Source organism: Nannospalax galili, unplaced genomic scaffold (assembly GCF_000622305.1).
Source record: "Nannospalax galili isolate Female #2095 unplaced genomic scaffold, S.galili_v1.0 scaffold698, whole genome shotgun sequence".
Lineage (NCBI taxonomy): Eukaryota > Metazoa > Chordata > Mammalia > Rodentia > Spalacidae > Nannospalax > Nannospalax galili.
This window is the reverse complement of record NW_008341886.1, coordinates 3,042,947-3,055,114: the sequence shown is the minus strand read 5'-3', so window position 1 is coordinate 3,055,114 and position 12,168 is coordinate 3,042,947. Positions and strand designations below refer to the sequence as shown.

Sequence of the window (12,168 nt, the reverse complement as noted above, 5' to 3'; positions counted from 1 at the left end):
GTGTGTGTGTGTGTGTGTGTGTGTGTGTGTGTGTGTTAAAGACAGCATAGCCTCCCTGAGGATGAGAAGAGAAAACAGAACGTAGGACCCCCTAGCACACAGTAATGCCCTTCAAACTGTTAAAAATGTCTGCCACACTGTTCCAGTCTCAAGCAGACATTCACAACTGAGGACATGATTTCAACCCTTCCAGAATTCACCTGCATTTATCCATGTGGTTTCTTGCATTCCACTTTCCATTTCTGTGTCCACATCCTCCATCTGAATATCTATACCAACTGGTAATATGTGAGAGTAGGCCAAAGTAATCCTGTGGGACACAGGTGGCAGAGCCCAGGAGACCTGCCCAGAGAGGCCTCCCCGTGAAGCCAGTGCCACCTAAAGCTGGGAGATCACCCAGTGGGAGGGGCCACAGGCCTCCTACAGCCAATTAGGCAACCAGCACCAGCCAGCACGTTAGAGGGACATTAGCATCCCTTTCTGCTGGCCTACCATAGAACCTACCTACAATGAGACTCCAGCTCCTTCCTCCTGAGGGCTAGCTGGAGCCAGCAGCCTGGATAATGCCAGAGATAGCTCTTCTAAGCTACCAGCTCCCAAACCTTGTAGCCTGCTGCCAAAAACGGGAGGCCAAAGGTGTTCACCTCCTTTGTTTCCCCAATTCCTCTCTAACCCAAGAAATAATCTCTTCCTTTACTATCAATTATTTTTCTCCTATCTGTGGCAAAGTACTGGATAAAAACCAACTTAAGGATTTATCATGGCTTATAATTTGAAAGTAGAGGAAGGCCCAGTGGCAGACATGAGGCAGCTGGTCATGTGTCCATGATCAGGAAGTGGAAATGGCTGGGACTCAGCTGGCTTCCCTTTTCCCTTTTCATTCAGTACAGACAAGACTTCTCTTCTCGTTAACCCTCTCTAGAGGGGCTAGAGGGATGGTTCAGCAGTTAAGAGCCCTTGCTGAACTGAACCCAGGTTCAGTTCCCAGTACCCACTGGCAGCTCACAACTGTCTGTAACTCCAGTTCCAGAGGATCCAATGCCTTTTTCTAGCCACTGCAGGCACTGTAGGCACATGATACACATATATAACATGCAGGCAAAACACTCATACACATAAATATTTTTAATTCTAAAGAAAGAAATCTCTGGAAACATCCAGAATATATTTCCTAGGTTATTCCAAATCTGGTTCACTGACCACAGAGATTACACTTGCCCTATAAAACTCCCTGAACATAGTGACAGGGCTAAGACTCATCCCTGCCCATGTTTCCAAGAACAGGATGATGTCCTGGGGTGGATCATGGCCTTGTTCATCAGGGAAGGCTGCTGGGTTTTTGTTTGTTGTGTTGTTTGTCTGGTTTAGGTGGCAGGGGTTGGGGGTAGTGCTGGGGATGGAACACAGGGCCTTACACATGCTAGGCGAGTGCTCTACCAGGAGCTACATTCCCAGTTCCCACTCTCTCTTCTTTAGCTTTGAATTTTATCAAGTCAGCAATGGCCCCCGATGGTTCAAACATCTAGGAACCCTATTTTTGACATCAACATCCCCTGCCTGATGTCATAAGCAAACTTGATCAGTGTCCTTAACTGAGTAATTGATAAAAACTCAAATTAGCCAAAGAAGAGAAATCATGGCCTCTGTAGTAAAGTCCTCACTGTCCAGTTTATTTAACAAAGCACCATTTTAAAGAACAATTCAAAATCTTTCAGAATCTAATCACAACACCTCTATGAATCTGAGATTGCAGGACCAAGCATGAGATAATTCTTACAAAGCTAAAGGGAAGAAAAATAGCAAGTTATAAATGACCCCACAGAGCTTGGTGCCTTCACAAACCCACCAGGAATACATACAGAAAATTATTAAACATCTCCAAGGCCCAAACAACTCTGCATCCACTCACTACATCTTCATGGCAAGAACAATGGGTCCCTCTCTAAGTGTGTCCAGAAAAGTTACAGGACTGGCCAGAGGAAAAAGTGATAGCAAGAGGTAAACACCAGCACCGCCCAGCCATGCAGAATTCACTCTTCATGAGGAGACTGGAGGTCTGGGAAGGGAGAGATGGCAGCCAACAACACGATTTAATTTCCACACTGCCCACACCCTCCTCACAAATACACATGCTTGTTCTCAGCACCACATTGCTTCATTTTTCCAGAGAACTTCACACACACTAAAATTTGCTTTCGTATCTGTCTCTGCCTTCCATAGTAGATTCCAGAGTCCAGGAATGAGCACTCCCTCCATGACGCAGCAGCTTCCTGCAGAGCAGACAGTACATCCGTGTGATGAGCTGCATGACTGAATGCACATGTCCCCAGATGGTCCTCTTTATGTAGACAGTATGACGTGGTCATACTTTTACCAGTTTAATAAAGCCATCTTTTAAAATTAAATACCCATTAGGACAGCTTGGTATTTAGGTCACAGGTATATAAGTGGAGTGCGATTCTTTTCTCTGCTAAGTACAGATTAGTCAAGCCACCACTCAATGTTCATTCTTCAGACATATGAAGCTTTCTACTCACACTCAAAGGCGTTCCTTAACTTACCTTCTATCTAAATCAGTCAAGTCTCTTCTCCTAACTGAGAAATATTAAATAAATGGCCACTCTCATAAAATAGTGACTAGCAGACACAATCTGAAACTTTCATGAATAAGCTCTGCGTTAGTGTCTAAAATACAAATTCCATTCATAGACCAAAGGCTGTGTGCTGTTGAGTTTTACAAATTGGCCCCCAGTCTCATGTTTAGTGCGTCACTGTCCACGCAACAGGGACACTCAGGAAACCAAGACTTAGAGACAGCAAGTCACTGCTAAGGCTTCCTGATGAGAACAAGAACCTGTCAGGTCAGCAGACCATAGCTCAAAACCATTTACTATTAACCCCTTACTGATTTCATCACTGTGTCAAGGATCTTTTCTGAACGTTTCATCATATCTAAGATGTTATCCATGGTGACACACAGCAGTGTCAAGATGGACAATACTGCAATTAAAGTCAAGCAGAGGGTATGTCACAATTTCAGCAGTGTTAAAATGTGTGCGTGTTTGCACACATCCATTTATACATGTTTTCTCACACACATATACGCATATTCAATAAAACAGAGCAAGCCACCAAACTTGAGGCAAAATATTATGTACTGGCTCCCTGAATCCTTTAGAAAATTAATTTAGCTATAAGCTACAGAAAAAGATAAATTCCAAGTATGAATAAAGTTGTAAGAAACTGCAGACCTTGCTAACAAATCTCCTCTTAAAATCTTTTCTCCTTGTTCATCTGTGGCATTAAAGCATATTATTTGTAGAGATGACAAGATTTTGACACATAACGTGACTGTCACCCATCTGTATCTTCAGGCATCCCAGTGCAGGAGAAGGCAGTAAGCACCCTATTTCATTGGGAGCAGAGTTTTACTTGCAAGGTAGAGGCAGGAGCATTCGGAGTTCAAGGTCGTCTTTGGCTGTACAGCACATTCAAGATCAACCCAGGCTACATGAAACTGCCTTTAAAAAACAAAATCCAGCAGATTTTAAACCTAAATGTTTTTGTTTTTCTCAAAAGTTAGGGACAGTAATAGTAATTTCTCATTTTATACATATCCCTGTTCCTAAAGGCAAGACTGAATCTCCAGTGGACCAAGGACCACAGTAGAGAAGAGCACACTCTGTAAATCTATTTGAATGACCCACCAGAGGTGTCCCTTTTCCAGGGTCTCTTTTCCCTTCCTCTGAAAGTGCTCATGTCATAAGCCCACACAGTGTCTATCCCCTCTCCAATTATGTGGTCTGGAGTCCAGTGTGGGAAAGGGAACCGGCAAGCAATGACTCGCGCATCATCCTCAAGTTCAAGTTCAAGTTTCTTCTCCAACTGCAGCATCTGTGGAGAACAACAGCCATGTGGTTCAGTGAGCGCTGAGACTGAGGAGATGATTCAAAATGCCTTTCTGCATTTAAGAGTCCCTGAAAAACTTACAAAATATATCACTTCAGGGCACAAATACATTATCAAGCAATCTATTAACATAAAAAAGACATTAACAGCAGCTACAAGAACATTTTCTAGTATCAATTATTTTAAAAGCTATTTTTAGCAGATGTATACCATAAATTCCTAGTTTTCTGACAAAAATCACATTGCAGTAATTAAAATACTAATTATTTTAAATTATTTACCTAGTTAAATATTTCAACATACCCTGTGTCTCATATATTTAAAGACTTATTTTTCCACATTTTTAACATCTCTGAATTGGGATATATCACACAACTGACATATAATTGGAAGTATTTTTTCTCAACAATTACAGTACATTTTAGCATCAATGTTTAGAGTCAGTGAAATATTGTTTCATTAGACCATAAGAAAAATACATACTCTACCAATTAGAAATATTATGAAATACTCCATAATTTCAAAATGTGTTTTAATATACTGATAATAAATTTCTTTATCAGGGGGCTGTTTGAATCTAGAAACTGAACCCTGGACCTCACACCTGCTAAGTGCCCCTCCACCACTGTAGCCCCACTAATGAGCATCTGAACAATATAGCTGATAACAAGTTTGTGTAATCTTTTTTTAAAATATTTTATTTATTATTTTTATGTGTATGTTATGTATTGCCTGCATGTAGGTAAGTGACCCGTGTCATGCAATGCCCACGGAGGACAGAAGAGGCTGTTGGAGCCCCTGGAATTGGAGTTATGGACAGTTGTTAACTGCCATATGGGTGCTGGGATTCGAACCCGAGTCTTCTGCAATAACAGCCAGTGTTCCTAATCACTGAGCCATCTCTCCAGCCTAAGTTCGTGTAATCTTATTACAATCTACCAATGAGGTCTCTTTATTATTTACTAGAAGTATACTGACATTTTAATTATATTAACAAATTAACAATAATTTAAAATATTGCAGTTTGCAAAAAATATATTAACATCCTTATATCTAAAAATACTTTTGTTTCACTTTCTTCTTTTAACTGATTTTCAGATGATTTCAAGCCTACAGGAAGGTTGAAACAACAGGACAAAGAACTCGTGTGCACCCTCGCCTAGATGCACAAATGCTAACACTTTGTCACATCTGCCTGCTGTATTTGCTCTCTTCCTCATGAATACTTTTTCTAAACCATTTAAGAGGTTCACACAACTACACACTCCTTTACCTCCTTCATACTCTGTGTATCCCCTGAGAAGGTTTCCTCCATGCTCCAACATAGTAACTCAATCCAGGACACAACCCTCTGTTCCAACAATGACCCTAGTAACAGTTCAGCAGTGTCCTGCATCACCCCGCAAGCTGCCATTCACAATCACCTTTTGTGCATCACCCCGCACGCTGCCGCTCACAATCACCTTCTGTGTTCAGCTGCAGTTTCTTTGGTCTCCTTTGTTTCATCGCTATTGTTTTTTGCAGTACTGGGGATTGAACCCAAGGTCTTGTGCATGCTAGACCAGTACTCTACCCCTGAGCAATAGCCATATCCATATTGGTCTCCAGTCTCCGGTCTGGAGCAGTTCTATCTTTCTTTGTCTCTCATGACAATGAACCAAATGGCCTTCACCTCCGGTTCCTCTGATCCTTGTTCCTGATTGTTCAGTCAAAGGCATGTGGTCTCTGGCAACGCCCTTGGCTGTGGGCCTGTAAGCTGACCAAAGCCCCAGAAGCCTAGGAGGCCCTTCTGCTCTTGACAGTGACATTAACCATTCGGCCAGGGTAAAATCTGGAGTCTCCATAGTCCACTATTTTTCCCTTTACATGGAGTAACTGTCTGTAGGAAGACACTTAGAGATGACATAGCACCCTGACTTAAAGGTAGCATTCACTGATAATTCTGACTGGAATCAACTTTTACTACAAGGGCTGCCAAGTAGCAATTTGCTAATTCCATCCTTTCTTCTAGATAGACAGTTTGTGTTCTACTGTAAGGAAGAGCTTTTCTTTCCCCCTTCTCTGTCTAGCTACCTGCCTGCCACATCTGTCTAGCAAAGAGGAATGTCCACATTCTAATTCCATTCAGTGCCTCTTAATCCATTGCTGGTCTTGCTTTTCTAATGCCCAAACTCCTAATTCACCCATGGGGAACCTCCTGCATCTGACTTCCCCATCCTCTGAACATGCTCCCATTAAATATTTTGAGTATTTTCCTTATGTTTTGGCTCAACAAACTGATTTGGGCACCTGTACTTTCCTTCCTACAGCCCTGGGTCAGTGATTCTCAAGGATTCCGGGTTCCTCATATTGAAAAATAGCACTTAGAAGCCAATATCTAAGCAAAAACCACTCCCTATAAAAGTAACCAACTAAAGCAAGACAAATCAATGGTGCTTTGGGGAAAGTTTTATTCTTGACCTACATCTTATAAAAATGGCTTGAAAAACTCCTCCACAAGACTGGCCAGAGTGAAGCAAAATTCTAATTTGTCATTAGAATCGATAACAAAGAGAGAATTCCACTAGAGATAAAAGATTTCTATTCTTCAACAGCCAGCAAAGGATTTTTTTTCAAGTTTTATTCCTTGAGGGGAAAAATTAAATAAGCAAAGATTGAGACAATATATATGCATTTTCCCCCAAATATCAGGTTTCTTATGCTAATTTTGTTCATAAAAAGGATAATTGTAAACTTATTCACATTACTATCATTCTTTTCTCTTTTATAATTCCTTTTATTTCCAAATGATTGTCATATGCTAAGTCAAGATAAACCTAAAAATGAAAGGAGCTATTTCAATCATAAGAAATTAACTGACTAAATTACACATAAATATGCAATGAATCTGGCTTCTGATATCATACACAAAGAGAAGCCATGATGTGTCATGCCTGTGTAATGGAATGCAAAGTTATTCAAACAACTATGGGTTTCAAAGTGACACAAACTCGACATTTTCTACTTACATCTTCAAATCTTTAGGTGAATCAGCTAACGGCATGAGGCAGCCAACACACCATGAGCAGTGCGGACCCAGGACCTGGTCTCCTCCCTGAACACTTCCTCTACTTAGCTCCTAGGTAGCTTTCCTCACCTCACCACCAGGCTCCTCCTTTAACACACATGCACGCACACACACACACACACACACACACACACACACACGCAGCTGGCTGTTCCTTGTTTCCCATACAAAGCTCAGGCCTTGGGCAGCTCCTGAGACCTGCTTGTCCCCAGGTGATCTCAACCCTCCTAGACTTCCTCATCCCTGTGCCCTGACTCTTCCTAACCCATTACAGTCAGTGTGACTTCAGCCACCCTTGCTGAACCTCTACAGACTCTGCCTGCACCAATCCCAGCTCAGCTCCTGGCAATTCCAACACCTAGGAAGTCAGAAGACAAGATGGGGCTGCCTTGGCTCCTCTCAGCAACGCTGGATTTGCCCACTACTCCTGTTGATTCTATCTTATAATACATCCAGAATTTGACCAGCTCTCACCAGCGAACCCACCCTCATCATCTAGTCTGAACCTCAATCATCACCTGAAACTACTATTGATGTGGGTCTGGTCTCGCACAGCGCTGCAAGGTCTTTTTCAGCCCTCACCTGCCCCTGTGCTGATCTGCTCACACCTGGACAGTTCCTTCCTTAGAAGAATCAGTACTCTTCATGTCCCTGCCCTGTTTCCATCTGTCCTGGTTTGAATGAAAATTTCTCCCATAGGCTCCAAGTATTTGGACATTTTGTCCCCAGTTGGTAGTGCTGTTTTGAGAGGTCTTAGAAGATGTGTCCATGCTGAAGGGAGCACATCACTGGGGGCAGGCTTAGAGTTCTTAAGCCTTGCTAGATATCCAGTCACTCTCTGCTTCCTGTGCCTGCTTGAAGATGTGAAGAGTTTAGCTTCTCTTACTCCAGCCACCTCTGTCTGTAGCCATGCCTCCCCACCATGATGGACTCTTGCCCTTTGGAACCATAAGCTAAATAAACTCTGTAAACTCTTCCTTTTTTTTTTTTTTTTTTTTTTTATGACCAGGTCCATCATGTTTTTAAAAGTTGCACTTTTTTGAGACAGAGTCTCCCTGTAGCCCCAGCTGTCCTGGAACTCAGAGATCTGCCTGCCTCTGCCTCCCAAGTGCTGGGATTAAAGGTGTGTGCCACCATGCTCAGCTAAACTCTTCCTTTTATAAGTTCCATTGGTCATGGTGTTTCTATCACAGCAACAGAAAAGTAACCAATATACCATCTGACTCATCTCTCATACACATTGCCCTCCCCACATGCACGTACTTACTGCTCTCCAACACAAAAGGCGTACACAGCCTTTAAGCACTTTGCAACCACAGAGCCTCAGCCTGGACCACTACTCCATGTACAGCCTCCTCTGTCACTTCCAACATCTCATTTCAGATACTTGCCATGTCCTTGCCCTGTCCTTGCCCTGTCCCAATCTTGATTTCAGTAACTCCACAGAATCTATTCTCCCCTACTGGACATTTCTACACAGGTGTCTCATTTAACCTGTACTAGCATAGAGGTACCTCAGGCAACTGCATTCTGTCATTCATTTATGTAATGCAAGTGATAAAAAGAGGGCCCTGTGTGTACAACCCGCAGACACGCACGCGCACATGCATAGTGTACAACTTGCCTCAGCTCTGAGATCAAGATGCTACAAAGGTGGAAGGCAGAGCACCGGAATCGCTTCACTGAGCCGTCAAGGACAGCTTCACAGAGGAAAGAACAGCTGGCCCCAGAGCACTAACTAGGCCCAGCACAGGGTGGCTCTAGGCTCTGGAGAGAAGCACAACCAAGAGGGTGTGCTGACAGGACAAAGGACTGTGCAGAAAGCTAAGGGAAAATGGCCAAGGCAAGGTCAGAAGTGAGCAGAGGCTACCTCATGCCAACCTCAGAGCCACATGGAGGATTTGAGCCTTTTCCCTAGTAAGAAGTCACAGAGTTTGTCGGGTTTTAGGGTTTTGTTTTGTTTGAAAGGTCTCATGTAGACCAGGCTGGCCTCAAACTCACTATGTAGCCAAGGATGGCCTTGAACTTCTGATCCTGCAGCTTCCACCTCCCAAATACAGAGACTATGCATGCACCAACACATCTGCTTTATGCAGTGCTGGGGATTGAAACCAGGGTTTCATGCATGCTAGGCAAGCACGCTACCACCTGAACTACATCCCCAGCCCCATAGAGGGTTTTAAACAAGGGCCTGATTGATCTGTTCCACATTTTGAAAAGGCTCTTGGTGTGTAAGTTCATGCTAAACATGAGTACTTGGAATCCTTGTAGTGCATTTATCAGGTCCAAATGGGATCCCTCATCCTACTGAGATACCTACTTTGTATTGAAGTGTCAGCTCTGATTTCCAGCTGTTAGGAATAGTCAGTCAGCATCTGAAGCAGGCTGAGGAGTTACAATGCCAGCTGTTATATTTTGCCCTTCCCCAAGGCTTCTCCTGGCTCTCCAGGTACCTGCCAATGCCTCAGCTACCATGGGATACTTTCCATGGCATTCTGACTCTGGTGGGCTGTCTATCCATGACTGAAATACTGACCAGTGCTCAGAGAGCAGGATACAGTTTAACAACCACCTGACATGGACAGGTAAACTACTTTCCCAGGGTCATACAAACTATCAAAGGCAACTTCCCAGCAGCACATTCCCCTGCCCCTCATCACTTCCACCTGGGCAAAGCTTGATGCAGGTTCAAAGTGGGGGCCTCCACACATCAAGTTCAGCCTTCCAGACCAACAGAAGCTACGGAGGCTCTCTATACCCCTGGTCAACCCAGTGTGGAAAACACAGGCTGGCTCAGTCTCTCTTCTTATGCGGAATAAGTGCTTTGTGCATTCCAGCTGCTCCTCTTTTTCCTGAGAATAGTGAAATGCTGTCAGTTCTTTGGCTGAGACTTGTCTTGTATGGAAGCAAGAATTGCAAATGTGTTTTTCAGAATAACAAGACTCATATTGCCCCTGAGGAAAGAGCCCCAGACACCTTGCAGCTCAGACCCTGGCAGCAACCACCGGAGCAGCCGCCACCCTGGCAGTCAAAGGCCACTGCTGCCCCCCACTGGGACAAGGCAGCAGGCTGCACAGTCCTCATCCCAATTTAACATCTGAGCTCCAGACAGCCCAGAATTCCACGTAAATAGAACTTTCTGCTTTTATAAGCTAAGGCGGTCTCCAATATACTATTACATTTTAGAAGGAAAGCCCAAATATCACAATACATAGTAAATCATTAGAATTCCTATCTACTCTATGATCCCAAATTAGTTATTTGGGGGTGGGGGAGTTGAGACGGGGCCTCACTCTGTAGCCTAAGCTGGCCTCAAATGTGCAGTGATCCTCCTGCTTTGGCCTCTTGAGTGTTGGGATTACAGGTGTGAGCTACCAGGCCTGGCCAAACAAGTTTTTAAATGACCAGAAATGACGTCCTCCTGTGTGTCATCACCTTTAGAACACAGGCGTTGATACTCAAGTCTGCCCTCAATCTCAGGCCTCATAACAAACAAGGAGAATATAGACACTTTGTAATAAAATGATTTCTGGTTTGTAAAAAGTAAACAATGTGGCATTACACTGAAAGTCCTAATAGCTGGAATGCAGTTCTCAAGCACTTAAATGTCTTATGTAAAAACTAAGACATAGCTAGACAGAGAGCACACGCCTATAATCTCAGGACCTGGGACTCAGAGGCAGAAGTTTAAAGCCAGCCTGGGGTACACAGAAATTTCCAGGCCAACCAGAGCTACATAGTGAGACTCTATCTCAAAAAGCAACAACAACAAACCATAAAAAAGAAAACAAAATTTAACTTCCTTTTTAAAATTAAAAACCGTATCAGTTATATACTGCCATCTCAGTAAACATCCAATTCTGCCAAGATTATTAGGCAACAATTACGGACTTTGGAAAAGTAAAACGGGACTTGTCTCTCTGGTCTCTAAGCCAGAGTTACAGCAGTAGCGCCCGACCCTGAGCGCCTTCCGAAGGCCCCAGGGACCATTTCAGCACAGCAGCAGCACTTTCGCATCTAAAAGCACATAATCAAAGTTCAATACTCAGTTCTCTGGCAAATCAGTGAATTGAGAGAAACTGAAACTAGTCAATGCTCATCCACCCTGAAAATTATCTTGCAAAACTGGAGGAATGATCAATTCAAAGGGACTACCCCATTAACTTTCCCAAGTGATTTCCGCTGGATGTGAGTGAGCAGCCGTGAAAATCACAATCTGCATTTGACACTGGCACCTCAGAAGGCAGTTTTCAAACTGGGTTAAGGCTTTGGTAGATCATTGAGATTTTCATCTGAAACTAAAGTTTAAAAATATGACTGAATCTTTTATGAATAAACTTTTAAGGCTCTGAAGTATTTTATTAAACCAGTGAAGTGAAATCCAATGTCCCCTCAAAGTCACTGAGAAGCCATCACTGTGCTGGGGCTGGCAGGCCTGTGACATCACAGACCCCAATCAGAGAATAGAGGGTGCATACTTACCATCTGAGGCACGCCGAAAATAACAACATTTGAGTACTGTGAAAAGGTGACCTGAAGGAGATGGGAAACAAATGAGTAGATTAATTCTGAAAAGTCAAGCATTACATAGACCTTGTTTCACAGGACGGGCGATTTCCCACATTGACAGGTGGTGGGCTTTCACAAACTCCTAAAAGAAACAGCACTCCTTAAGATGGCACACAGAAAAGAACACCATGGCTGTGCTTTTGTGCCTGCTAGTGGGTCCATCAGCCTTCCAGATACTTGCCCTAACTCCCTTCTACTCCTCACAAAGGCTCCATCATGGCAGGCTCCAGGGCAGACACTCTCAGAGACCAGCTGCTGGTCAGACGAGCTCAGCCAGAACACTTCAAAGGCACCTGTGTTATCCTGAAGCACTCTTAGAATTCTAATTCTCTCTCCCCTCCCTAAAATAGTACAATAAAATGGTTTTTCAGCAGCTGAAAAACTAGGGTAAAAGTGCTTTGCCAGTCAAAATTCTTATTGCCCAATAAAAGTCATTCTGACTCTATGAAAATCGTTCAGTCATCTATGGCCTGAAAACAATGTAAGCGAAACTCAAGTGGTTATTTCTAAGCTACTCTAACAATGTTACAGTGGGAAATTCTTAAGAAAAAGTATTCCATAGAGCTTTCCTAAAGCAAAGCTACAGGGCTTGTTGTTTTAGAGTGCAGATAAATTTAGAAAAG

The 12,168-nt window shown here is 43.2% G+C and overlaps 1 protein-coding gene across 15 annotated transcripts in view; it reads right to left on the bottom strand.

The window, feature by feature from the left end:
* Nucleotides 1-1,655: 1,655 nt before the first annotated feature.
* Nucleotides 1,656-12,168, bottom strand: part of Atpsckmt (ATP synthase c subunit lysine N-methyltransferase) — a 24,801-nt gene continuing 14,288 nt past the window's right edge. For all 15 annotated transcript variants that reach the window (XM_017799244.2, XM_029565655.1, XM_029565651.1 and 12 more), the window contains 3 exons: nt 11,459-11,509; nt 3,708-3,894; nt 1,656-2,270 (listed from right to left, as the gene is read on the bottom strand). In XM_017799244.2, coding sequence (XP_017654733.1) covers nt 2,140-2,270; nt 3,708-3,894; nt 11,459-11,509 — 369 coding nt within the window. In that variant the 3' untranslated portion in view covers nt 1,656-2,139. The remainder of the gene's footprint in view (nt 2,271-3,707; nt 3,895-11,458; nt 11,510-12,168) is intronic.